The sequence below is a fragment of the Equus caballus genome, chromosome 3 (genome assembly GCF_041296265.1).
Source record: "Equus caballus isolate H_3958 breed thoroughbred chromosome 3, TB-T2T, whole genome shotgun sequence".
NCBI classification, from domain to species: Eukaryota; Metazoa; Chordata; class Mammalia; order Perissodactyla; family Equidae; genus Equus; species Equus caballus.
Genome location: NC_091686.1, coordinates 26,447,420 through 26,473,666, shown reverse-complemented (window position 1 = coordinate 26,473,666; position 26,247 = coordinate 26,447,420). Strand labels below are relative to the sequence as shown.

Here is a 26,247-nt window from a genome sequence, read left to right as displayed (position 1 = left end):
GGCATGGGTTACAGTTTGGGGATATCACCTCACTTGTAAAGTCCTTGAAGGTGATGATAATATTCTACATTGTCTTATATCACCCACTATACCTAGCACATAACAGATGTTTAATAAATATTTGTACAGTTTTTAAAAATAGTCTGAAAATCTGTGGGCTAGTTGGTAGTTGGTTAATTAGGTTGCGAGATTTGATTTTTGTAAGCAAAGATAAGAATCTGTACCAGTCCTTTTATATATATATATAAAAAAAATCAACCAGCATGAGAACTGTAGAGCAGGGCATCAGAATCTCCTGGAGGGATTGCAAACACAGATTTGCTGGGCCCCACCTCCAGAAGTTTTAATCCCGTAGATCTGGGGCAGGGCCCAAGAATTTGCATTTCTAACAAGTTCTCAGGTGATGCTGACGCTGCAGGTCAGGGATCAGGCTTCCAGTAGAACTGCGTAAGTTTCTGCAGCATTGGAAACCATTGGGATTAATCAATGAAGCACTATTGAGACTGTTACAGATGGGTCCTATCCTTTCCTGCCTTAAAAATAGCACCCTCCCAGCCCCCCTTTTCATTTTTGTCTTTACATTGCTTACAATTTGATGTAGATTTTAAGCATCCTGTAATTCATCAACTAATTCTCTCCTGGCTACACATTCCAAGTAATTAAAGTTCAGTAATAACTTATTCTTTCTGCTCCAGCACCTGCATTTCATTTGTTTATTTTCCCAGAGTCATAAATCTGAAGGGCTGTCAAAGTGCCATAATATTAGTGCAATAATCAAAGTTAATTAGTCCCTCTCAATAAACAACAACAAAGCCATTACAAAGATGCATTGAAGTTTCTCCCAGCTACCCAGTTTACAGATCACATTGTAGCTGGAACAATTAGAATCTGAGAATTGTCGGTAAATGAGTGCAGTGTTCTTCAGTCATTTAAAAGGAGACTGTGCTCTTCATTTGCACTGATTCATTAACTCCAGGGAAGGCAAAGCGGGTCTGGGCTCTGCATCTGCTGCCTGCTGAAGGATACCAGAGCAGACGGAGTTCTCCCCAGCTGCGGAGCCTTACCATGCGCATCCCAAACTCCAATAATAAACGGGGGACAGAGGTTGCAAAGAAATGAGAGGGGCCAGCCTCACTGCCAACTTTTAGTAACCTGATGTCTTCAATAACTTTGGGTTTATTATTGAGGGAATTTGAGAGATGTGAGTATCAGGTGGGTTCTGATGAGAAGGCAGCCCAGTGGAACTCGGAGGGCAGAACCAGGGCGGATGGGTAGAAGAGGCTCGGAGGAAGATTCTGCCTTCAATAAAAGGCAGAAATTTCTAATTAAGAGGTATGCAGCGATAGGGTGGGCTGCCTTGGGAGGGAGGAGCTTACCTATCACTGGAAGAGTTTAAGGCAAAGCAGGAGGACCTCTGGTTCGGTGATGTTGTAGAAATGGTCTGAGCAGCAGAAAGGGGTCAGACAATGTGACCTGTATGGTTGATGCAACCCTAAGAACTTAAGATTCTTTGCATATAAAGGCAATCACTGGGTGAGTCCTCACGTCTTGTCCTTTGAATTCACTGTCCAGTTTCTCTCAGAGATCCTTTCCCCCTTGAAGCTATAGCGCCTGCGTTCATTAGCCATTGTTACATAACAAGTTTCCCCAAAGTGTGGTGGCTTAAAATAGCAAGCATTTCGTATCTCACCAAGTTTCTATAGGTCAGGAATTCTGGGTGGTTCTCACTTGAGATCTCCCATGAGGTTGCCATCAATCTGTAGCTGGGGCTGCGGTCATCTGCAGGCTTGACTGGGCTGGAGGAGGCTGTTGGCTGGAGGACTCAGCTCCTTGTCACATGGGCCTTTCCATAGAGTTGCTTGAGCATCCTCACAACATGGCAGCTAGCTCCCCCAGAGTGAGTCATCCAAGAGAGCGAGCAAGGAGGAAGCTGCATGTCTTTTAGGACCTCTCCTGGGAGTCATACTCCATCATTTCTGCCACATTCCATTCATAAAGAGTGAGTCACTAAGTAGAGCCCACACTCAAGGGGAGGAGAATTAGGCTCCACCTCTTAAAAGGAAGAGCATCAAAGAACTTCTGGACAGATTTTAAAACCACAACAGCTACGTCTAATGCTTCCCTTTTTAGGGTCTTCAAAATCTAGTTACACCCGCATGCCCCAGTTGACTGCAGGGACTAGTTCCAGGTGAGTCCTCTGGAAACACAGAGTTGGTTCTGCCAATTCCACTTCTCTCTCACACTAAACCCAGCCTCTGCAGAAGGCCAGCCAGCTCCACCCCATGGCATGGGCACCAGGACCATGAACAGTCACCTCTGCGCCCATCTAGGGATAGAGAGAGTCCCCTGATCCTCACCTCAGCTCACCTCGCTATTAACGGATATATCGACGGGAAGGTGAAGAAAGACTTGGCTGCTTCCTAAAACACTGATCATTTATTAAAAAAAGAAAAAAAAGCCAGAAGAGGAAACACATTTTCCAACAAGGTTTCAGAGTATTTGTTTATTTTAGGGATCTGTAAAGAACAAGTCAGCTTCTCCTGAAGCTACCATTTCTGCAGGTAAATAAACCAAGGTTCAAAGAGATGAACGAATTTGCCCAGGGATACCCAGTGAGCACTTGCTCAAACCAGGATATAATCTCAGGTTTATAGGACTCCAAAACTGGGGCTCCCTCTACTCCCCTGGGCTGTCTCCCTATAAATTAAAAATTAGTCTATTTTAGGAATATGGTTAAAATAGACCTTAACCTACTGCAGTGTGTGCTGCCCCCTTCTGAGTCTGGCTGCCTCGTCTACAGCTGTATCTCTACTTGTCTTCCCGGAAGAGGTTTGATTGGCACAAGGAATGTTTCTCCTCTGTGTTTAATCTAACACCTGCTACACCTGAGACTCTCTGGAAATGCCCCACAATAAATATGTAAAACAGTCTCAAGCATATTTTTCCCCTCTTAAAAAACAGAGCCGAAATGCCCAGTGGCCGGACGCAAGCCTTTCAGCCATGGGCTGAACACCATCTGAATATGAAATCCACCTCTTCAAACTGTCAAAGTTGCTGAATAATCACTCAGGGGCCCCCATATTAAGGAAAGGATGTATCTGCTTTGGCTTTCACATCATTGGGAGTGATGGTTTGGAGCTGGCCACCTATGCTCGACTTTCACTCTTTAAAACTCTGTGGTTAATCACAGCCCTTGCTACACAAAGGTTACAGTGAATATAAAGTTTGAAAGATTCCGTTCAAGACTGCGAGCAGTGGCCAGGACAAAAAAAAAGAGAAAGAAAGACACAGAGACGGTGATCAAAGGACAATGAATAACATCAAGACTAAGTCAACTCAAACTTTTTGCAATGAGAAATAAAATGGAAAACTTAGAGGATAAGTGCTAAGCACAAGTCTTAGGCATTCTGGAGACAAAGAAAAGTCAGAATATTTTAGCAACCGGTCATGTCCATGGGGGGGATGAACAACTTTTTATCTAATAGGGAATCTTTCCTGGGCCTATTATAGGAAAGATCAAACAGCTAACTTAAATAGAAGAGTAAATACACTATATACCACTTCAATGGAGGTCCGGGAAGGAAAGAGCTTCTTTTAGTGAGGTGAGGTCTATCAACTTTGTTAGATTATGAAGCTCTCTTGACCAGGGAACCACAGGCAACCTCCTAGCATGAACAGAGAAACATTCATACAGAAACGCGCACATCTCTGTGAATACAATCTTTGTCTAAGTCCTTGAAAAAGAGAGGCCAGCCTTCTGACACAATGCACACCAGGAACTTTGGATTGGGTGACAAGATGGCACTGGGGTTGGGCAAATACGGCTTCAAATCCTGGATCCACCACGTAGCTCTCAGGTGTATGGGCTTAGGCAAGCCTTTTCCCCTCTTCCAGCCTCCAAAGCCTCATCTGCAAAATGGGTTTAATGTGTAACATAAATATTTAATTGCTAAATGCTAAACACAGTGCCTGGTATGGAGATATACATGAATACCCAACCCAACCTGCAGGTGACAATAATAATATGACATTTTGTAAACAAAAATGTCCCAAGGGAGAACTCCAGAACTTTACCTTTGTGTGTATGTGTGTGTGTGCTTATTGATTTAAGCAAGTGGTTTATATAGTTCTTGCTGGTTCACAGACTTATTTATATCATACTTTATTTATTGAAAATCCAATACTATAAATAAAAACAATTTTTAACGCAAAGAAATGAGGAACAAATCTAGCAGCTGATTTAGGATGAACTTTTCCCAATAAGCTATAACTATTAATAGTATTAATAGTTTTTATATTTTTGTTCAGCTGAAGATAATTCAAAACAATGGGGATGAGTCCTACAACTTGTGATGCATTGAATAATCATCATCTTTTCCGAGCCAAGTCACCAGTTTAGACAGGCATAAGGCTTGTAAATTATCCACCCCACGTGCTGCACGCCTCCCCCCAATACACACCCATCACGTAAAAGAAGGCATCCCACCTAAGTCCTCCGATCTGTAAAGGCAAATTATGGGATTTAAGCTTTTATTATCAAAAGAGGTTGGGGAAAATTCCCACAAACACCAAAGCTATACCACATCACAAAGTCACTGAGTGGATTTGAAGGAGCCTGAAAGTTGCTGGATTTCACCAGTGGTTCTTAAAAGTGCAAGCAATTTATGTATTACTCAGCATCCTAGCCCATCACTCCTTAATATCATGTCATGAAAACACAGGGTGTCAGTATCCATTAAAAGCACAGCAAAATGTCGAACCTACATGCCTAATACATTGGTTGGTACCAAGTACTCCATAGCTGAAAATAATATTAAAATCATTATTTCCAACCCTTATCAATGAGGCTACGATATGACATAATACTGTCAGCTTTCTACATGCCTTCACCCCAACTAGATAAATAGATCCAGTATCAACTCCATTGAAAACTAGAATAATTACAACACTTCAGTCTCTCTGGCATCAAACTGTGTGGGTACAATCAACCGAGCATGTGCTCTCTCCCTAAAACATGCATATTCCATTACCTCTGACTAATAAATCTTTTCTTTTTACCCCTCATCTCCTTGCTTTCTCAATAACCATTTTGATATAAACCATTGCTTGCTGTTCCTGATGACTGATCCCTTAATCATCTTTCCTAAATATATGCAAAGTGTATTTCTTTGTAAATATAAAAGAAAAAGCAATCACATAAATAATTAAGATGGCTTTTCAAATGACAGTTGAGTGCTAATATGGGCTCCACTGGAAAATACTAATCAACAAACTAAATACACATCTATTAAAATGTAGGAGTCCAGACAGATGAAGACAGAGAAAAAATTCATTGCAACTCCATTTGAATCATGCTGATAAACATCCTCCCTACAGCTCCTCTTTCAACCAAGCTCAACCACTTGCAGAGGTTAAGAAAAGTAAGCACCACTTTGTACCTTCACGTACGAATAAGAAATTATTATTGTTATCGCTGTTAATAGCAGCAGCTAACACTTAATCTATGCCTGGCAATGTGTTAAATACACATACAGTCAATGCATTTAATACTTACAACCACGTATATCTCCTGGCATGGATATTAGTGTTTGGATTTTACAGATTAAGAAATTAAGGTTTAGAGAAGTTAAGAAACTTGCCCGAGGTCAGAGGGCATGTCTGCTTCTAACTTTTGCCATTCCAATACAGCATATTTCAGAGCAGGGTTCTCAACTGGAGATGATTTGCCCCCACAAGGGACCTCTGCCCTGGAGGTATCTTGAAGAACACCAGCCTGGCTTCTCTGGGGCTCTTGGGAATCTTGGTTAAGTGTCCATGAGAAAACAAAAGCAGCTGAGCCAGATCCCTGTTGCATTCTCCTGGCCGATGGCATGTCATCCTAACCAGTCTCCAGGAAGATTTAAGTCTAGGCCAAATAAAAAGACAAGTTAGGAAAGCTCGGGCTTGAAGTCTTCCTTGGGGACCAAAGCTTCTCACCAAACTTAGGTCACTCTTCCCTTAGGATGGGGGAATGGGTCCAAGACACATTCTGGGGAATCAGGAGAGAATCGAATAATAACTCCAAGGGAGGGCCAGCAGCCTCTCTTCCCAGGCCAGCCAACTTTGGCCCAATTCCTTGGTATCTCAATCACCAGCAGACACTAGAGCATTAGAACATTCAAAGGGCCTCACATTTCACTAATGCATAGCCCCCATATGTGAGCTCTCCTATACTTCCTGTTCCACTCTTTGCATGACAAGCAGATCTCATAAGGGCCTGGCACACGTGAGGCAGGTTGGCCACTCTAACCAATCCCTTCTTCTCTTTTGATCCCCCCGACACCCCCTTCCATGACCCCACCCCTCTTCCTCCTGCACAAACTGGTAGGTAGGTGGGTGACCTCAGGCCCATTTGCTTTAGCTCTATTCAACCTCCTTCCTTGTCAAGACCGGAAGTTTTAGATCCCAAGTTTCAGCAATCTAAAATTTATACATTGTAATAAGGTGAGAGCAAGGAGAAAATGGGAGCCCCACTTAGACCTTTCAAGAGCTCTACATTGGGATTTTGGGGTCTTGTTGTGGCTGTTTATAAGGAACATTTTGATACCTAATTAGCTATTGCTCTTTACATGCAATGTTGGAGGTCCTCAGATCTTAGGATGGAGAGTGGGACATGCCAGACCTCCATAACAACAAAACCCCACTCCGATAAATATGTATTGAGTAAGGAAAGGAGGAACCACAGCACTGCAGGGATTCAGACACATCTATTAGTGTCCCAGACTTAGAGAACTCACCAGAATCCTAACATGCAGACCATGCTGCTAAATAAAAGAGAATCCATCCTGAAAATAGAAAGCTACACTTCCTACTCAGCCAGCCATATGGAGAAATTAGGTACTTGTCTGAGAGGTGACGGATACTAGCCTGTAATCCAGTTAAGGATGTGAATGAGGTAGATCGCATCCTCGTATGGTGGACTGCTTAACAACACAGTCACAAACCCCATTCCCAGAGACTCTTTATTTAACCAGGATTGGTGGCCGATGCTCCTCCCTCTCCTTCCATTTTTAATTATGCTACATGGATTAGCCTTTCAAGGGGGTGGTTTACTTCTGCACTGTCCATGTTATCCAATTTTAATTGTTTTCAATTCTTTCTCTTCTTTTTAACTTGGAGCATCTAAACCTCTCAGCAAGAGGGCATTTTCCCATGAAATAATTATTAGTAGTAGCAATTACATATAGGCTCTCGATACAATTCCATATGGAATATGTTTTCATTTAAATTATATTTTATTAAATAGCTGGACCTCCCCAAATGTGGTCTGAGAACGCTACAAAAGGATATCTTGAATGCAAATGGATTGCTTGGGCAAATAAGATAGATCAGAGTTGCTTCCGCTGAGAAATGTGATTAATCCTGAAACGAAGCACTCAAATAGCATCTAGCAGTTCTGAAAGCAAAGCCTGAAAGGCAATGAAGGGACAGGATGCTGGATGGAGTAGAAAAGCCAGGTCGTGGGGTGGAATAGGTAGACTTTGGGTTTGGAGGCTGGATGGACCACTCATGCCAGAAGCCCGCCTCTGTGTTCACCAGCTGTGTGACTCTGGGTGAGTCCCTTCACCCTTCTGATCCCTCCAGTGGCTCTTCTGTAAAATGGAGAAAACCAGGCTTTTATGTCCTCCTGAATGCGATATAAAGTGCCTTGCCCAGGACACAGGACACAACAGGGACACAATAAATGGTGGTCGTTAGCTGCCCGATGATGGGTGGGAGAATAATATTCCACTGGCTTGGAGACAGACGTGAATGTTCTGGAACACAGCAATTCTAGGATACGCGGTGAAGGCAGGAAGAGAAAGGCCAGGCAGGAGAGAACAAGTTGGAGAAGGAGGCATGAACTCCGTCTCGAGAGCGGGAGCTGAGAATGCCCACAGAGCCTTGGCACGTGTGAGCCCACGCTGAGCCAAAGGCCCAAAGACTTCTGAGTGAGCTTTTGCTGCAACAAAAAACTTTGAATCATTTTGAGAATCTCCCGTGAGGTGCCAATATGTCGCAGTGCCTTGCCGGCCCTGTTACTGATATGACTTATCCCAGAAAAAGTATGAACACGCTCAAGTTGGCTAGCAGCTGGAAAAACTATAGAGTCGATCAAATTGACCTTGAGAAACACAAGAAGGTGGTATTTAACGATGTGCCAGATAAAATCCCTGTGCAGAGATGAGGTAAGGAAGGGCCTGAAGGGAACCACACCAGCACTATCGAGGATGGGTACTAGATGTGAGCTTCCAAAATCATAATCTAGGGGGAATAAGGAACACGGTACCACAAGATTCACAGAGAACAGGCAAAGAGATGAGAGATGAGAAAAGGTTGAGTTTCTTCAGTCTACAACCTATAAAATCTGATTTTAATGTGCAAAAGGCCATGTGGGTATGAGTTTTGTTTTCATTCCCATTTCCTTTGCTCATGTCCCTGACAGTGAATATTTTTGGATAATTCTCTCTCTAGGATTGCTTGTCGACCCCAAGTTACTACACATTAGAATGAAACTATACAATGATAAGTTCTGTCATCTGAAACTGACTCCAGGGACCCAGTTATGCCTTAAAATGAAAGAAAAAAACCTAAATGGTGGGGCTTTGAGATCATGCCATTCAACCTTCTTCATTAGAGATGAAGAAACTGAGGCACTGAAGAGATTAAGAAACTTACCAAAGTCCCACAGTTGATTAGGGCCGATCCAGGAATTTAATGCCTCCAAGCATCAAGCAATAGTTTTAATGGGATAAATTCGGATGACTCTGTTCTCACATGTAAGGAAAAAGGAAGACAATGTTTGTTTGTTTGTCTGTTTGTGTGAGCAAGATTAGCCCTGAGCCAATATTGGTTGCCAGTCTTCCTCTTCTTGCTTGAGGAAGATTGTTGCTGAGCTACCATCTGTGCCAATCTTCCTCTTTTATGTGGGATGCCACCTCAGTGTGGCTTGACAAGTGATGCTAGGTCCGTGCCTGGGATCCAAACCTGTGAACTCCAGGCTGCCAAAGCGGAGCATGTGAACTTTAACCACTATGCCACTGGGCCGGCCTCAGGAAGACAATTTTTAAAATGCATAAGTAATTGTGTTTTAGCATTATCTTCCAAGGCTGGTTTAAACATTAATATCATTGTACAATATGGTTATTATGGTATCACGAGGGCTACTGGAATTTGATTTTTCTAGTTTAAATATAACATCAAATGGGCAAATTTTACAGGTTTGGCGTCTCTGCTGCTAGACCACAGGATCTCTTCCACATTGACACTGAGGGATAGAAGCTGGCACAACACTACTAGATGGCAACTGGGACACTGCTACCGAAATTTTAAATACATATGGCTTTTGGATCAATGAGTCCACTGCTAAGACTCTGCCCTGTGGGTGCACTCACAAAAGCATATATCAAGAACGCTCACTGCAGCACAGCTGAGATCCCATTGTGGATGGAAATGCAAGAGAGACTGGACTTCAAAAGAACAGTACTTGGAATAGCAAAACAATGAAAACAACCTAAATGTCCACCAAAAAGGGAGACTAGTTAAATAAATTATGGCATAAGCACAGGATGGAATATTATATAGCAGTTAAAAACAATGAGTTAGATCTATATGCACTGAGAAGAAAAGACCTCCTATAGGATTACGTGAAAAAAATCAAAGTACGTAACAGCATGTGAGTGTGTTTTCTAGGATGTACAACCTTTTTCTGGAAGAATACACAAGAAATGGTTTAAATATTTACCTTCCAAGAGAAGGATTGGGAAGGACTTTCACTTTTTATTTTACACCCTCCCATTCTGTATGAAGATTCAAACCACATGCATATATCACCATTGGATCTCCTTACACGTCTCTAAAGACGACTACCATACCACCTAATAGGGGTTATTACTTTTAGAGTTAGAGTTACAACTCTACTTTAGAGTTAGAAAGATGCTAAAATAATCAGAAAAAATTGAGCCTTGCTTTGTTTTTTTAATTTAACCCAAAATAATGAATGCAGTGAGTCAGGAAAAGTGTTCATTTGAAACATACTAACTTTGAAATATTTCATTTGAAATATACCTAAAAAAGCAGAAACAAATCTTCCTTTTCTTGACTTTCAGTCCAGCACACCAGACATTCTCTTAAATAAACCGTGGTCTATTTCTTCAGATGGCAAGAAATCTTTCACGGTACTCAGAAAAAGAAGACACGCTCTTGGCAAGGTTTATCCCACCCCCTTCACGCTCTGCTCCCAGCCATGTGACTGCCTCCTCCTCCTCCCAGGGCCAAGTACAGGCCATTCCCTCCGCCTCATCTGACCCTCCTCCACCCTCCCCCTGGTCTTGCTGGAGATCTCAGCTCAGTGACTCCTTTCTTGGGGATTCCAAATGTCCTCACCTCCCTGGCATTATTCACCATTTTGGAGTACCACATACTCCACAGTACCACTTACCACCGTTTCAAGTTTACATTGATGGTTATGTTTCTTGGGCTAAATCTGACTTCCACTCTGGGCTGAAAGCTCTACCAAGACAGCGGTAATGTCTGTTTTTCCTTAACAGGAGACCCCCTAGTACCGAGGACAGTGATGCACTTCCTAAATAAGTGAATGAATGAATGCAATCTGTACTCCATGCCGAAGCCCAGTGATCACGTTAAAAAATCGATCAACCTGTGTCACTCTCTGGTTTAATCTCTCTAACATCTTCCTCACCATCGACTCTGAGACCCTATGTAACAGCCTGGGAGCACCTCTGTGACCTCCTCCCCTTCCTTTTGCCTCCAGCCACACTAGCCCCCCTGCTGATCCTTGACTCCTCCAGGCACCCTCCTACCTCTGTGCCTTTGCAAATGCTGTTCCCACTGCTTAGAAAGTACTTCCCCTGACATTCGCACAGCTTACTTCTTTACTTCATTCAGGTCTCAGATCAAATGTCATAACTTGAGAAGGGTCTCTCCTGACCACACAATCAGAATAGCCCACACTGTCACTCTGCATCCTTCACTCTGCTTTACCGCCCTTCGTTATATTTATAACAACATTACGTTATAACTGACATTACGTTAAATATTCAATGTAATTACCCCTTCGTGGTCTGTTTCTCCTACTCAGCAGGCAAGCCCAGGAGGGCAGGGATTTGCTTTGTTTGATGCTATATTGTCAGCCCCAAGAGCACAGTAAGCCCTCAGTAAATGTTTATGCAGAGAAATATCAACACCAACATCTACATGGAGAGAGAAAAGCAAAAAGGAGAAACCAGAGACAGGGTCAAAGCCTGCTCCTTTCTAATCCTAAAAACCATAAGGCAAAGCAACATCTTAGTTGCATTGATGGGCGTTAACCACATTTTATTTTTCTTAATAAGTGAACTAAATGAGTAAACATTCTCAGACCTCCGACTAATAAAGCAGATGACACTGACAATGAACTATAAACAAATGTGTGGATAATAACAGTCTTACTTGTCCTTTCATTCATAAAGTAAACAAACTGAAAATGACTTGAAAAATAAAGATAACATTATTCCAAGAGCAATAAACTTTACACTGAACTAAAACCGCCTTGTGTTTATCCCAGCGCATGTATCTGACGATTAAAAAAAAATAGTCAAGCGCTTGCTTACCCATTCTCCTAAAATGCGTGACACAGCTTCATTGGCTCTTGTCATATTCCTGCAGGCCAGGATCACGTGTGCACCATGGAGGGCAAAAGACTTGGCAGTTTCAAACCCTATGGTTTAAAGGAAAGCCGACATTAGAAAACACAAATGCAAAACACTGAGTCATGCTGAATGGCCCTACTGAGCACCACACACATTACCCTAGTGGTTCTCAACTGGAGGCGATTTTGCCCCCTAGAAGATAGTTGCAAATGTCTACAGACATTTTCAGGGGCCAGAACTGGGGTGGGTGCTATTGGCATCTCATGGGTAAAGGCCAGGAATGCTACAAAATATCCTACAAAGCACAGGACAGCCCCACAACCAAGAATCATCTAGCCCAAAATGTCAACAGTGTTGAGGCTGAGAAAACCTGCCCTAGGAACACAGTGTTTTCAAAGGTGAAGGCCAACCCATAGAAGAGCTCATGGCATAGTCAGCCATCTAACCACTGCTTAATAACGACCACATCCTGTGCTAAATATAAAGAATATGGATGTACAAAGACTGACACATGGTCACTGCCCTCAAAGAGTTTACAGTCTAATAAGAGAAAACAGACGTGGAAAATAGAACAAACAGCATTCATTAAGTTCTTGACAATGTGCTCTGCACTGTGCTACATGCCTCCAGTACCTCTGCTTCCAGCAATGGCAACCTAGGTTTCTTAGATCCACCCTGCTACTGGGAACAATTAGAAAAGCTGAACTAAACAGCACGCACAGACACACACACATGCACGCACACATATCTCTCTGAAGGCATCAGAGGGACACTATGACTGAGAATATTTTGGGCCAAGGTCTGGAAGAGTTAAAAGGCCAAGAGATTAATAAATTGGAAATAACTGAGTATGCTAAATGTTGAACACAACAGCAGACTGTACACTCAAGTACTTAAAGAATATTTACCAAAACTGACCTTGTGCAGGGCCAAAAGCAAATCTCAACACATTTCAGAAGATTAAAATTGAAAAGTATGCTCTTTAACCACAATGGAACAAAACTAGAAATCAACATAAGATCCTAGAAGATTCCCCTAGCTGGAAATTAACCAATACATTTTTAAATAAATAAAAATTGTGATTCAAAAAATTAGAATGAAAATTAGAATATATTTTAAACTGAAGGATTACAAAAATTCTACACATCAAAACTTATCGAACATAGCTAAAGCCATGGACAAAGGACAGTCTGTAGCCTTAAATGCATATATTAGAACAGAAGATGAGCTAAGCATCCATTAAGTTAGAAAATTTTAAAAGCAGCTAATTAAACCTAAAGAAAGCAGGAGGGACATAATAAAAATAAAAAGATAAACTAACAAAGATGAAAACAGAAAATACAGAGGAACAAAGAAGCCAAAAGTCATTTCCTTAAAAAAACTAATAAAATTTATAAAAGGCTAGCAAGACTAACAGAGAAAGCACATGCACAAGCAAGCATACTAATGACCAATATCAGGAACAAATAAAAGGACATCACTACAGATCCTACAAACCTTAGAAAGATCTTAAAAAGATATGACAAATAACTTTACACCCGTAAACTTAAGATACAGGTGAAAAAGACAAATTCCCAGAAAGACACTACTTAAAAACTGCTGCAAGAAGAGATTTAAAAAATTGAAAATTTCCATATATTTAAAGAAACTTAATCCATATTTCAAAATCTCCTCAAAATGAAAACTCTGGATCCCTATGTCTTCAACAGTAAAGTCTACCAACACTGAAGAAAATAAAAACACCAATCTTACACAAACTCTTCTACATAATAGAAAAAGAAGAAAAATTTCTCAACTATTTTATAAGGCTCAAACTCACTAGTCATTAGGGAAATACAAATTAAAGATACAATCATATACTGCTATGTATCTACTACTAGAATGGCTAAAAAAAATAAAATGACCACACCAAATGTGGGCAAGGATATGGAGCAGCTAGAACTCTTATACATTACTAATCTGAAAAGAGATGAGAAAAGTGGGCAATCCAATTTCAGAGCTTGAGCACCACATCACTGCTCTAAACTGTAAAATACCGTTATCTTGTAAGCTTTGGGGAAGACCATATAGAGTATACCACAACAACAAAGTAATAATTCTACAAAAGAAAGCAGCAATGTAATTCAGCCAAATCCATGTCAAACGACCAAAGATTACTGTTTCCAAGATAATGTTAACATGTATGAAAAATCAGAAGAGTATCATTATCTTACTGGGACTGCCATGTGAAAGAGCCTATCAAAGTTCATTCATTCATATGGCTTCCATATATCTAAACTTCATGGAAGCCAGTCTATTTACATAAACCAGTTCTCAAGGGAAGCCAGCACAGCATAGTGGAAAACTCAAACTCAGGAGTTTGACACACTTGTGTTGATCCTAGCTCTAGCTATTTATAAGCTATGGCACCTAAAACTATGCCTTTAACCCAATAGAAACTCAGTTATCTTTTCTTAATATGAGGGTAAGTCAAAAACATACACTAAGAGCCTAATATAACCATAGAAGGTGGGAAACAAATGTTAGGTCCCTCCTCTTTCCAAAATTCTTGGTATAAAGTCCTATGCCTCCTATCTGATTTGTATGACCTACAAATAGCTCAGTCATTATTACTAAAAACTTAACTCTCTCCTAGATCTGCTCCCAACAGCAACCCAAGAACTGACTGGCAATTACATCAAGCAGAATTTAAAGAAATTAGCTACAAGATCTCCATTCCATTTGTCTGAATACTGGCCCCAAAACATACTCGAACTTCATTGTTGAGATAGCTTATTTTTTCAGATTATGCCAAGTTCTGTATCACAAGATATTCACTTACCATTATCTAAGAATAACCTTCTATACTTGAATCTGATGTTAAAATAATGCAAAAGGATTTCAAATCTGAAATATTTAATATCTAAAGCTATTTGCCTCCTCTTTGGTGTCTGTAGTAAAAGGTGCCTAAAGGCATATCTTCAAGCTATGAGCAGGAAGACAAAAACCTGAAATTTACTCATTTTTATCCACGATGCCAATTGCACCCTTTATCACCAGTGAGGAAAAGGTACCCAGATCACTTGGGAAAAGAGAGAGAAGTGAAACACCAGCTTTTGTAGCCCAGCTGTTGCAAACTGGATAGGAGAAGGATGGGACGAAGTCTTGCTGACTGATGAGCTACATCAATCAGGCTAATGAAACGCTGACGGCCATATGGAGGGAACGTGAAGTGGCCAAAGTGACTTCACTTGCAATCCTAGGACTTCACATACCCAGGAGATCTTGTTGAAAATGGCGGACTCTGTGTCTCTCTGAAATTTCCAGGTCAGGGCGATTATCAGAAGTCTTTTTCATCACATTTTCCTCAGAGGTTATAAAATGGAAAAATGATGTAGGGCAGTGGAGGAAGATGGTAGCCACAGTGCTCAGTCATCTGTCAATGACCATATTTTAATGGATGGAAAGAGTATCACTACAATGCAGGCCCAGGCAGGCCCCAGGGCTTTAGTTATCTAATTTAGCAGGTTAACTATAAACTCCTTAGTATCTGTGCCTTTTTCATCTCTGTATCCCATGGGACTAACACCCAGTAGGATTCAATAAATATCTGCCAAAGAAATGAATGGTTCTTACAGATAGCCAATAAGCTACAATTCTGGACTATTTTTAAACAATCCCAGTTGTCTCAAACAATACTGATGGCCCTCTAACTTCCTTTTTAACAATGAATAAACATCACAATCCTGCAAAGACATCCCCTGCCGTTTTGAATGACACTACTTAGAAATCTGTGGAGGGAAAGCATGCCCTTTTTCTTTCCAAACAAACCTGTGAAGTCATGCTATTTTACTTGACAAAATAACCTACGGCAAAGGATTTTTATTACCTAAAAGAGCACATCTGACATGATGGCAGCAACAGGCTGCGGGCACAAGTTTGCACCATCTCTCCTTCAGTTAATGCCTGACTGTAGTTATGGTTAAGTCATCCGTCCCTGTGTCGTGTAAAATTACACTCAGAGCCTTCCATCTTCCTTTATCTAAGCGACACGTTACATATTGCTAGTCTACTTTTAAAAGCTGTGACAGACAACTCCATTTTCCTATCCTTTGCAATGGCCTTTGGAGCAAAAACAAAGCATGGATATTTCAAAAGATGATGGTTTAACAGGAAGGACAATAACACTTTTATAGTAAACCATATCTCTAGAGTGTGGAGTTTTATAAAAAAAAAAAAAAAAGTTTAATAATGCTACCTACTGCTGAAGTCCTGGAAAAGCCCATGAGAATAGCATCCCTCACTCCCGTAATACCACAGCTGATGACCAGTTTAATTAGCTAAATGTAGTAGTGCTAAGCCAATTCTGCACGGTGCCAGAGTTTGTGCAAAATAATGAAGGCAATGGTTTACTAAATTTAATAACCTGATTCATCTTATAAAAAATTAACTTTATGACAATGTTTAAATTGAACCAGCTTAACTGCATGGAGGTGGCAAGGGTACATTCAAAAGAATATTTAAAGCTAATAATATAAAGAAAATAAAGGAAGACATTTTAAAACAATGGGTGGCATCCATTTTCTAGCACTTGTTACATCTGATCCAATTGGGAAAATTAAGTGGCCGTGGAGGTTTAATATCTCGCTGTCTTGAGTTTCAAGCTTTGCATACAGACATTAAAGTCGCTTAAAAGGGAAAACACCAAAAAAAATACTCAATACCCACTTGTATTACACTGGTTTTCATCCTCTAGAATAGAGGTTACAAACTGGTCATCACAGGATAAATAAAATCATGGACCTGTTTTGTGTTGTGTGGCTCTCACTCGGTCTCCCTTCCTCCCTTTCTTCCTTCCTTCCCTCCTCCTTCCTTTCTTTCCTCCCTTTTTCTCTCCCCCTCTCACTCTCCGTTCCTTCCTTCTTTTCTCCTTTCCTTCCTAATATGAATTACTTGCCAGTATTAAATAATGGAGGAAATCACATATCCAAAGGTAGATGTCCAACTTCTCTGAAAAAGCTTATGATGGGAGCATACTGGGCCCCCTGTCCTATCTGGAGACTATCAGGTGGGCCAAGGAGCTGCTGCAGGCTAGGGATGGGGTTTGTGCCCTCCTGTTGGCCACGGTCACCACCCACAATGCTGACATTACCTGCCAGGCCTCTGCAGGCATTTGATGCTCAGATGCACATGTTCTGCGGAATATTCCTGCCAGAGACAATGGCTTAAGCCTTACCACAAAACTGCCTCAATCACAATGTTCACATCCGAACTGCGGAATCTCAAAGAATGTTTCACCCGGACCTGTTTGGGATTTTATTTAAGCTATGTCAAACCCCACTCTGTCAAGCATGAGAAGATCAGGATGCTAGCCACGCCTTGGAAGACCTGGCAGCAGACTCAGCTTTGAAAAGACAGAAATGCAAGGGTAAGGACGCAGGGATCTGCAGGAATTTGGATACACAGTGCAAGTTTCTTCACTCACCTTCTTTGCATTTCCCACATGTCACTGCGTGGTAGCAGAAACTACTCTGGGACCAAAGGACATAAAAATGAACCAGTCATGCCAAAAAAAAGGCAAAGTGCACGGCAAAACAAGGTTAATGGTTGGTGAGGGGCCCATATGAATGAAGAATAGGGAACACAATGGGAGATGAAACCCCACACACCAAGCTAAAACTGTGGGACTATTTTGCAGGTGGCGGGGAGACTGTGAACGAATTTGAAGAGAGAGTAGCACTATAAATTATTATTATTATTATTATTTTATCCATTCAAGATATCTCTGGTGGTCACACAGAAGATGAACTGGCTGAAGACACTGAAGCCTTGTGACCAGCCAGGAGGGGAAGAGGTACCCTCTTATGTTGAGCAGCTAAGGGGATAAATTAGGAAACTGTCTGAGAAGCAAAAATCTACAAAGCCTGATGACTGCCTGAGTCTAAGTTTGAGGGAGGATCCAAGGTCTCTGAAGATGCCAGCCAGGCTGTGGGTGAGGTTTACCCAGTCCGGGAATAGAAAGGAGGAGTGGATCTGTGCGTGGTGGTGGAGAGGGATGAAGCAGCGGCCACACCCACTGAGACTCACTGGTACGCTGGTGGGTGGGGACACAGTGACAGATTCCTCAGGCACAGAGAACATCAGGGTGGGAACCCAGGCCCCACAAATATGAACAAAGCTCCCACTCAAGTAGGAGCTAAGAACAAGGCCATTTTTCCCCCATGCTAGCAAGGTTCCTTCTGGTTTGAGTTTTTTAATTTTCTCCACATTGTGGATTTAGTTGGGCAGTGTCCCCAATTACTGTAAATTATGGTTTTAATTATCATTTTTATTAAGACGCCCAAAGGAGTTGGGGCTTACAACACCCGTATTTCTAATGGGTTGTTATTATTAATTTATAATTGTGGAACACTGGAGACACATGTTACTTGTAACTGTACACAAAAGACCACAGAGATGGTGATCCCCATCCTGCTGAAGAACATACCACCAAAGCAACCCTTAGGAACCAACCAACAAGCTGCAGAATCTTCCAGCACAAGTGGTCTCCCTCCCTGGAGATCTATTGTCACATATAGAGCAAGAAGATAAGCCTAAAGCTGTCTTTCATCTTGAGTTCAGATTTTGGGACAATTCCAACTTGGGGACAATTTTTGTGTTAAGAAACCACTAGCTTTAAGGATGTGAGTTTCTCCAACATTCTCCCATAAGCACTAGGACTATACTTTCCAAACTGATCTGATTAATATAAATGAAATTATGGTGACATGACATTGACTACGATACTGAAATCTAACTCTCCCAGGGCATTTCAGATGAAGCTCTAGGACATACAGTCACCACAACTCTAAGGTCAACGCCACAAGAGCAGTGACCAGACAATCCATACCACTGTTTCTGTAGTTATCTTAACCACCTGAATGATCCAGAATAGTCCCGAGTTACAAAGAGTTAGAAATTGCACTCGCTAAACACTAGCCACAGCTGCCAACTCTTAAGAAATTATAAAACTATACAGGTCTCCCCAGAGAAAAATAAGTCATAACCAGCCCTGCTTTTAAATGTATGCGTTATCTACAGCTAGCAACAAGTACCACACAGAGGCTCCTAAATACCACTTACAACATAAATAGGTCTCAAATATAAATATTTACCAAAGAAAGACACCAATTCAAGAGACGAGAATACAGAAGCAGGAAACAGTTGTTTCACAGGGAATATCTTTTTGAAATATCACCAGGCTACATTTCCGTGCTTTGGGCAGTATAATGCTGAGACTGTAATGTTTTGTAAAACTATATAATAAATTTCAAGTGACTGCCTGGGATCTCTCAAGAGGCAGGACTGACCCCCCCAGGCTGCCTACTGGTGCTGCCACTGAGCGGGTTGAGTAAGTTCTCATTTGACCTGCCAGTGACAGTCCAGACTCCACTTGTTAGGAATCACAGTGAGAAACTGCCCAGAGATTACAATTAACATGGTCCTAGGCAGCCCCAATGAAGACAGATTCTGAAAGGACAAAGAAACTGAGCAGTGTCCCTGTCAGTAAGAGTGTTGGGGAACCAGGCAACTGCATCTAATAATGGAGGTGGGGTAGGGGGGTGGAATACAAAACGGCTCAACATCTGTGGGGGCAATTGGGCTGTATCTATCAAATTATACACAGACATGCCCTTGACCCAGGTATTCCACATCCAGAAATTTATCCTACAAATATATTTTTCCACACGAGTAAAAGTACGAGAGGAATATTCAACAAGCACTGTTTGTAACAGCCAAAAACCTGGAATCAACTGAAATGTTCATCAATTAAGTTAAATAAATTACATAGCATGCACAGAGCAAAATAGTGTACTGCAGTTAAAAAGAATGAGGTGAAATGATATGAAGATACAAGGAAACATCCCTATATTATATGATTAAGAAAAAAAGTCTCGAAGTACAGAATAGCATGCACATATGACCCTGCTGTTGAAACACAAAGAGAGGGGAGGCAGGTGCTTAAATATGCACTAACATTGTTTTGGCAAGAGAGCCATTGGTCAGGGCAAGGAAGACTTTATTTTTTATTTTTTTGGTGATGAAGATTGGCCTTGACCTAACACCTGTTGCCAGTCTTCCTCTTTTTGCTTGAGGAACAGTGGCCCTGAGCTAACATATGTGCCCATCTTCTTCTGTTTTTTGTATGTGGGATGCCGCCACAGCATAGCTTGATGAGGGGTGTAGGTCTGCACCAGGGATCCGAACCTGTGAACCCTGGGCTGCCAAAGCAGAGCACACCAAACACAACCACTGCACCATCGAGCCAGCCCCAGGAAGACTTATTTTGCATTTGATAACATCCGTGGTATTTCAATTTTTAACATATGTATGAATGCCATTTATAGTAAGAAACTAAAAATAAAAAACTAAATGATATCTAATTGATAATTTATAGGTCTTTACAAATTTTACCACAGAGAAATCAAGGAAACTAGGAATGGAAAGACAGAAACCTACTTCTACTCTGAACAATGTATTTTCTGAGCATCCTGATTTTTAGAGAAGACCACGGAAAGAAGGTGAGGAGGAGGACACGGAGGTGTGTTTATGTGCTGGCCACCATGCCGGGTGCTTCATGGAATACATGATCTAATTCTAGGGTACACTTCACAGAAACCCTATGAAGTGTCATTGTCATCATCTCATATATGGGAAAACCAATAATCCCAGAAGCTATGGGACTCCAAGATCAGAGGGCAAAAAAGGAAGAAGATCCCCAAGTGATGTGACCTGAGTTCAAAGCAGGTGTCCTCCCACCCCGATCCAGCCCCCAAACCACCACACACTCACCATGTGGGGTTAAAAGCACAAGCTAGGAGCTCCTTGAAGGCAGGAAAACCCAACTTGAAACAGTGCTCACCAGCCCATTGTCTGCTAACTGTATCTGTTAAATATGACTTACAGAATTTCATAGGTATTCTTTGTGGATATTATGTCATTACATCAAGGCAAAGGATTTAAGCCTCTTCAGTTACTTTACACATAAACATACTTAATTTTATGGAATCTATCCCCAAACAGTGATGCATTATCAAATTATCTTCTCTCTCATTTAATACTTCATCGTGGGTCTCAGAATTAACACCATCCTTTACTTTCACAAACCCTTCTCTGTGTGAGGCCTATGAGACAGGGTAACTAATCCACAGAAATGAAATTGCTCTCCACATTCTCCAAGGTCAAAACTGACAAGTGCAGACTTAACCCCACCTCTACACTTTTAGTAAGTTATTTTACAAGGGACCATCTTAACACCATAGCTGTTACAAGATGTACTCAAATTTTTTCTTTATTTTCTAAAAGGCTTCAGTGGCCAAACTTTAGAGGACTATCTTTATTAAAGTCAAAAATAAAGACAATGCCCCCCGCATAAGAAGAAAGTAATGCCACACTGGATTTTTCTAACAAAGTGCACATGGCACATTTATAAACTTGGCCCCGATCCCCAGGAAGAAAAATAAAAACAGGACGAAATAGGAGAAACAAAAACAAAGGCTTCCTGGTAAAAAGTTGTAAAAATCCAGCTTATTGGCTATAGAGACCACTGCGTCCCTTTGGGGCTCTCAACAAGATACAGCTTCTTTCACTCGCTGGAATTAATACAGGAGAGAAGATGATGGCTCTATAATTTCAAACCCAGCACATGCTGTTTGGCTCAAGTCAACGCTCTTTGGAGGGCAAGCCATTATAACTAACAAATCACACACACACAGTGTCACCTCTTCTAATTCCACACTCACGGCAGTATCTACTAAAAGAACCAAAGTGTTTCTGCGTGGTTAGAAGTGGAAAGATTTACCCTGAAGTTTGGCCCTGTTGACTTTGATGGATTAATTTATAGCCACTTCAAGAGGAGAAGAGAAGGCAACTCTGAATCTGCAAGCACGCCTGTATTATATTACTGAGCGGTTCATTGTTTTCACAGCTGGGCCAGGATTTCCTTTCAGGACTGCAGCCCCCGTTACTCTGTCGTCTGCTCAAGACAGGGTTCTTTATGATTTAGAGCAAACAGGGCTGCCACGAAGGTCCTGCACCCGCACTTGTCCAAAAAGAGACCCCTTTTACTCTCTTAACGACCAGCGGGCCCACGATCAGCCTGTCTCCCAATGTATTTTCCACTCCATTGAGAAGTGGTTAGGAAGGAGTGGTTTTTTAAAAAGTAACTTCTCCATTCCATTGAGAGCTCCCAGAAATGAAAAGCCTGCTCCAGCCTACATCTTCAATGTTGGCAATGTAACCACCTTTCTAATTCAAGCCCTTTTTAAAAAAATTTCAGATCGACCTTGGCTCTCACCTTTTAAAAAGTGGCATAATACTTCGCCTCTTGAAAAGATTAAATTCTTTATGCTCCCAAAGTCACGTGGATGTGCTCAAAACACCAGGCTGGGAAAGCGCGGCACTGTTCTGAGGTTCCCTTTTAAAGGGTCCAAATTGACTTTTCATTCTCCATTGTTTATAACTTTTTAGGATGCAACTTCTTGGAAGTATGACTTAAATTCAGTCATCGAAGCTGGACGCAGGGAGAGAGTTCCATTAACTTTGTGCTCTCTGGGTCCACCATGACCTGTGCTAAAATCAGTGACTCCTACAGCTCCTTCTTATGAGGAAACAGAATTAGTAACTGGACAATTACCAGGACTGCTTAAGAAGCAATAACTACTAAAATGAAAGATTTGCTTAAAATGTACAAGGGGGCTGGCCTTGTGGCTCAGTGGTTAAGGTTGCACGCTCTGCTTCAGCAGCCCAGGGTTGTATGGTTTGGATCACTTATCAAGCCATGCTGGGGGGGCATCCCAAATGGAAGAACTAGAATGACCTACAACTAGGATATACAACTATGTACTGGGGCTTTGGGGAGAAAAAAAAAAAGAGGAAGATTGGCAACAGATGTTAGCTCAGGGCCAATCTTCCTCACCAAAAAGGATAAAAAAAAGAAAAAACATACAACAAGGAAACAAAAATATACAGCACTTTAAAGCAAATTAGTTTAATGCAAAAACACTTAAAGGATAATCCTTACCTTGTAGTCATTAAGAAAAAAGAATCCCTGATCATCTATATAACCCAGATCATCCCCTTATACAATCCTTAATAGAATTGCTTTTTTACATTTTATAAAATCTAACGGTAGCCTGGCTGTGTGTGTTTCTGTTGTTCTGTTTCTTTAAACACAAACGCTGACACCATCTCAATTCAACTTGAGAATATTTAAAAAAAAAAAAAAGAAAGAAAGCTGTAAGTTTCCATTTCTGGTGAGTCTTCTGCAATTAGTCAAACAGCCCAGAACAGCCCCGGGTGGAAGGTACCAGCAAAACTGGCTTTCAGAAGAAGTACATGAAACTCTTCACTTTACTTCCTTTCATGAGCCAGGATGCATAGAACAAAGCACAGAGAATCATTACTAGTCTGATGCTTACCTTTTTGATATAACACACTCATTGATTACAGCACCTAGGGCCCCGAGAGACATAATTTGTAAAAGAAACTCTTTATCACTTTTTAAGCTATCTGAGAAGATCTGCCTAAACAAAATCAGACTCGCTCCAAAGGCGGAGAGGGGAAGGAGTATTTAGTTTGGGGTTTGATAACATTTTGTTTTGGAATACTATGACGAGGGATTGGTGAAACATACCAATTTGAAATCTATACCTCTCGGGAAACATGTAATCTAAGCGTCAGCTGTGATCAGGCACCTGCTTGGCATGAATGTCAGAGAGGCGCACAGTGCTCCCAGCTGAGGCCGATTTTGCCTGACTCCTGGAGACTCAGCCAGCTGTAAAATTGTTTGGCTCCCCTCATGCAGCTGTTGCCTCTGGGCCAAGAGGGTCTCGGCAGAAGTCCCCACATAGGTAATATGCCCGAGTAAGGATTAGGCTTAACTTCAATTCAAAAAGGAGAGAGAGCATTCTTAGTTGGTGGAGGCATCTGAGCCCCAACAGGATTCTGGCTCGCAAAGAGCTACTGTTCCAACTGCGTGCCTGGAGGGGTCTCAGCTCCCGGCAGTGGGAGCCTATGCAATTGGGGAGCAGCCAGGGAAGATTCCAATGGAGATTTTCCTCCCCAGATTAGACAGCTTGAGGAAGCGTGCTCAACTAGATTCTTTATTTGGCTCAAACATGCAAGCTGCCTCTCAAGCACATAACGTTTTAGAGGCAAAGTATACTAGATTTTCCTCAGTGCTTTGAAACAGATATAGAAAAGGAAATAAACACGAAATCAAAGAATCTCTGGGAGGAAAAACAGATCAGGAGTATTACTGGTTGTTATGGACTGAATTGTGTCCCCTTAAAATTCATATGTTGAGGGGGCCGACCCCATGGCCGAGTGGTTAAGTTCGTGCGCTCCACTTCGACGGCCCAGGGTTTCGCCAGTTCGGATCCTGGGCACAGACATGGCACCGCTCATCAGGTCATGCTGAGGTTGCGTCCCATATAGCACAAGCAGAGGCACTCACAAGTAGAATACACAACTATGTAGTGGGGGGAGTTGATGGCCTTTAGGGATAAGAAGAAAAAAAAAAAATGATTGGCAACAGATGTTAGCACAGGTGCCAATCTTTAAAAAGAAAAAACTAAAAAAATTCATATGGTGAGCACTAACCCCTGATGTGACTGTATTTGGAGACAGGGCCCTTAAGGAGGTGATTATGGTTAAATGAGACCATAGGGTGGGGCCCTGATCCAATAGGACTTGTGTCCTTATAAGAAGAGAGACATCAGGGATGTGTCTACACGGAGGAAAGATCATGTGAGGACACAGCAAGAAGGGGCATCTGCAAGGCAGAGAGAACTCAGGAGAAACCAAACCTGCTGACACCTTGATCTTGGACTTTCAGCCTCCAGAACTAGGAGAAAAAAATTCTGTTGTTTAAGCTGCCCCATCTGCGATATTTTGTTATAGCAACCCAAACAGACTAATACATTGCTGGTTTTGACCAGATCAGCTCTGTCTAAAAGGAGAAAAGGCAAGGCCAGCACTGTGGCCTAGTGGTTAGGTTCGGTGTGCTCCACTTCAGCAGTCTGGGTTTGGTTCCTGGACACAGGCCTACACCACTTGTCAGTGGCCATGCTGTGGTGGTGCCCCACATACAAAATAGAGGAAGACAGACATAGATGTTAGCTCAGGGAGAATCTTCCACAGCAAAAAAAGGGAGAAAAGGCAATGTTCCCTATGCTTCCTGGCCTCAACTACTGGGAACAAGATCAAAGGATCTGTGTCATCTTTAAATGGGGCAAATAACTGAGGTGGAGTAGATGAGACTTCTGTTGGAAATCTAACTTCTCCCTGGAGTTTCTCTTGAGAAAACTCAAAAACATATCTGCAAATGAAAGAGAGATCTAGGACCTTGCTACTCAAAAACTGGTCCCTGGACCAGCAGCAACCTCACCTGGGAACTTGTGAGAAAGGTAGATTTTTGAGCACCCCCCAACCTGCTGAGTCAGAGACTCTGAGTGTTGGGCCCAGCAATCTGTGTTCTAATAAGCCCTGCAGGGGACTCAGCTCTTGCTCAAGGTGAAGATCCTATGGTCTTGTTAATGCCCAGAACTCACCTTCTCTAGCAACACACATTGTCTATTGCTTCACAAGTACACACTATGTGAACATCACATTCTCATTTAACCCTCAACACCATGGGTATATGATGCTCTTATCCCTATTGAACAGATAGGAAAACTGAGGTTCAGAAAAGACGAGGTCAAATAGCTGGTATGTTGGAAGGGTAAAGACTAGACTCTAGGACCTGAGGCCTCTAAAGCCCCTCACAGCTTCCTCCTTGGCAAAGTCCGTCCGTTTTCTCTCTGAACGTTGGTCCCCCCTCACCACACCTCCTCTTCCTAGCACCGTCCTAGAAGGCCGACTCTTTGGAGTCAGACAGACTTGAGTTAGAACCCTGCTTCTGCCACATTCTGGTAACATTTGAGCCTTGAGAAGGATGCTCAATGTTCTGGGTTGAATTGTGTCCCCCCACCTCAAAATTCATATGTTGAAGTCCTGAGGCCCAGTACCTCAGATTCTGACCTCATTTGGAAAGACAGTGTTTGCAGAGGTAATCAAGTTAAAGTGAGGTCTTTAGGGTGAGCCCTAACACAGTATGACTGGTGTCCTTATGTAAAAGGGGGAAATTTGGACACAGGGTACACATGAGGAGAACGCCATGTGAACATGAAGATGGCCATCTACAGCCAAGCAGAGAGGCCTCCATCAATTCCTTCCCTCACAGCCCTCAGAAGGAACCAAGACTGCCCACACCTTGAGTTCAGACATCTAGCTTCCAGAACCATTAAAACAATAAATTTCGGGGGCCAGCCCAGTGGTGCAGCAGTTAAGTTCTCACGTTCCGCTTCGGCGGCCCAGGGTTCACCGGTTCGGATCCCGGGTGCGGACATGGAAACCACTTGGCAAGCCATGCTGTGGTAGGCATCCCACATGTAAAGTAGAGGAAGATGGGCATGGATATTAGCTCAGGGCCAGTCTTCCTCAGCAAAAAGAGGCGGATTGGCAGGAGTTAGTTCAGGGCTAATCTTTCTCAAAATAAATAAATAAATAAATTTCTGTT

General features: G+C 42.0%; 1 protein-coding gene across 10 annotated transcripts in view; it reads right to left on the bottom strand.

Annotated features, from left to right (window-relative positions):
• WWOX (WW domain containing oxidoreductase) overlaps positions 1-26,247 on the bottom strand; it is a 934,161-nt gene that overhangs the window by 873,470 nt on the left and 34,444 nt on the right. For all 10 annotated transcript variants that reach the window (XR_011436924.1, XR_011436925.1, XM_001501803.5 and 7 more), the window contains exon 5: positions 11,631-11,737. Coding sequence is in view for 8 of the 10 variants with exons in the window: in XM_001501803.5 (XP_001501853.1) it covers positions 11,631-11,737 (107 nt within the window). In the remaining 2 variants the exon portion in view is untranslated. The remainder of the gene's footprint in view (positions 1-11,630; positions 11,738-26,247) is intronic.